The 2648-nt window shown below is 50.8% G+C and overlaps 1 protein-coding gene across 1 annotated transcript; it reads left to right on the top strand.

Annotated features, from left to right (window-relative positions):
- The first annotated feature begins 1385 nt into the window (after positions 1–1385).
- On the top strand, positions 1386–2516 carry LOC110106326. The gene has a single exon (XM_020836192.2). It carries the CDS (start codon positions 1596–1598, stop codon positions 2514–2516), a length of 921 nt encoding a protein of 306 aa, XP_020691851.2. The 5' UTR covers positions 1386–1595.
- The last annotated feature ends 132 nt before the right edge of the window (positions 2517–2648 follow it).

The raw sequence follows: 2648 nt of genomic DNA, 5'->3' as shown, positions 1-2648 counted from the left end.
CCTAGCCCAGTTGAAAATGATTACACTAGAATTTGAGTCGGTTACAAAGGGCTGAATCGCCTTCAAGGATGATCAGATTACAACTAGTAATTGTTCGATAGGAGTTTGGTGTTAGACCCGGCGTCACTTGGAAGTTCGAGTATTAGTTGGTAGTCTGGCCTTGAACAGAACTTCGGGCCTTGAGCAGAACGTTGGGCATTCGGCAGAACGTCGGGCCTTGAGCAGAAGGTTGGGCCTTGAGTAGAGCGTCGGGCCTTGAGCAGAGCGTCGGATCTTGAGCAGAATATCGGGCCTTGAGCAGAGCGTCGGGCCTTCAGCAGAACGTTAGGCCTTGAGAAGAATGTCGGGCCTTGAGCAGAGCGTCGGGCCTTCAGTAGAACGTCGGGCCAAAACGTCAGGCCTTTAGGAGAATGTCAAGCCTAGCAGAATGTCGGGCCTTGAGCAGAGCGTCGGGCCTTCAGCAGAATGTCGGGCCAGAACATCGGGCCTTGAGGTGTTGATGCGGCGAAGCTCTGGCGGTGGTCCGGTGAGGCTCCGACGGTGGTCCGGCGAAGTTCCGGCAGTGGTCCGGCGAGGGTGAAGATCTCAGGTGGTGGTCCGACGAGGCTCCGACTGTGGTCCGGCGGTGGTCGAGGAGGTGCTTCCTCCTTCTCTTCCCCTCTTTTCTTCTTGCTTGGACCCCCCTTTGTGAAGAATGAGGGCTCTATTTTTACTTTTTCTGGAGTGGCATAGCTCGTAAATAGGCGTGAGATCAGGGGCGAATAGGGGAGTGGTTGAATGGACGACTGATATCGAATCCTACGATCGTGCACCGTTTGTTGGACATTTGAAGGTCCTAGAGATGTCGGAATTCGACGATCTTGGGCTCGTTGGATTCGTCTCGTCGAGCCGTTCGATTCGAGTATAAGCTCGTTAAAATCGAAGATCGTTTGGTATCTCAAATTGCGGTTTGAACCTTCCAACAATGCTTCGGGTCCATGATTCGGACCCATTTGGGATCGGATCGAGTTGAATTTGGTGTCGTTGGGTTTGTATTTCTGAGACGCTCAGTTCGACTATAAGTTTGCTGAAATCGGAGTTCGGATGGTCTCCGAATTAATTTTTGAAGTTTCTAATTTGATTTTGCATCGAGATTCGTGCCCTATCAAGATAATTTTTTTACCATGTATCAGGTCTTATTATGCATGTTGTGCTGTTGTTTGTACTTTATTTTTTATAAATAAAATAGGGAAACACCTTCAAATTTCTCCCAAAAAAAAAAAAACCTTATTTTCCACATAATAGTATAATACTATAATAGAACTACGCATAGGTTCTCAAATTTTCCCCAAAAAAAAAAAAAAAACTGTACAATATTTTCTTACTATTTTATTATTTCCCAAATTAGCCTAAATATTCCTAACATATTAACAAAATCATACTAAATTAAGCAAATTATTCCCTCTCCTTTAAATTAACCGCGCGTCCCGCCCTCCCTGGCGCCTCTTCCGCTTTCCCTTCCACCGCACCTTCCTCTCTTCCCCCTTCTTTAACCTACACGATCTCCGTCCTTCCTCGTTCCTCCAACCCCAAATTCCCACCACCTCTTACTAAAAATGTCGCCGGATGTCAGCGGCACCAACGGCGGCGACTTCCTCCTCTCCCCAACGGCGCCTCCGTCCACCTTCAACTTCCTCGAGCTAACCCTAATATCCGCCCAAGACCTCTTCCCCTCTTCCCGCTCCCTCCACACCTACGCCGTGACTTGGCTCCACCCCTCCCACCGCCTCCGCACCCGTCTCGACTCCATCGGCCACACTTCCCCCACCTGGAACGACAAATTCCTCTTCCGCATCGACGATTCCACTCTCTGTTCCGACACATCCGCCATCCAAATCAACATCTACGCTGCCCGCCCTCGTTTCCTTCCCGGCCCCGATACTCTCCTCGGCACCACCCGCGCCATTCTCAGTACCCTTCACCTCTCCCCTTCCACCCGATTCTTCGCCCTCCAAGTCCGCCGCCCAACTTCCCTCCGTCCGCAGGGTATCCTCAACATCGGCATCGGCATCGCCGATCCCTACGTTTGTAGCCTCCCGCTCTACGCCAATCTCCGCACCTCCGCTTTCGCCTACCACGATCTAATGGCAGCCGCCATGTCCGCTAAGCCGAGGAAGAAGGACGGTTTAAAGGGACTCGTCGCCGCCGCTCAGCCACGGCTTCCGCAACCTCAGCCTCAGCCTGCGGCTCTGGATAGAAACGGGTCGGTGGGCGGGTCGGGGGAGAAGGAGCGAGTTGTTTTGGAAAAGAAGCTGAAGAAGTGGAGATCGGAGATTTGGGCCGTGGAGGATCAGATGGGATGGGAGAAAGGGGGGCAATCGCCGGCGGCAACTGATGATGAAGGGGGGTCCAGAAGGGCAAAGCCGAGGAGGCCTAGGGCGATGTCTTGCTTTAATCTTGCTGCGCAATATGCGGGTGAGAATGAAGAAGATGATAACAGTAGCACGAGTAGCTGGAGCAGCAGTAGCCAGCGGTGATTGAATGACTTGTAAGGCCTGCAATTCTTCGTTTCTTTCCTTTCTCGTGTGGTGTATGTCATATACTTATTCTATTTCTGCCTCTTTTTCAACCATTTTTTTTTCATAAAAATAAATATGGGAGATTTACTT

Source organism: Dendrobium catenatum, unplaced genomic scaffold, assembly GCF_001605985.2.
Source record: "Dendrobium catenatum unplaced genomic scaffold, ASM160598v2 original_scaffold_8822, whole genome shotgun sequence".
Classification (NCBI taxonomy): domain Eukaryota; kingdom Viridiplantae; phylum Streptophyta; class Magnoliopsida; order Asparagales; family Orchidaceae; genus Dendrobium; species Dendrobium catenatum.
The sequence above is the reverse complement of the archived record's forward strand: the minus strand, read 5'-3'. Positions and strand labels throughout refer to the sequence as shown.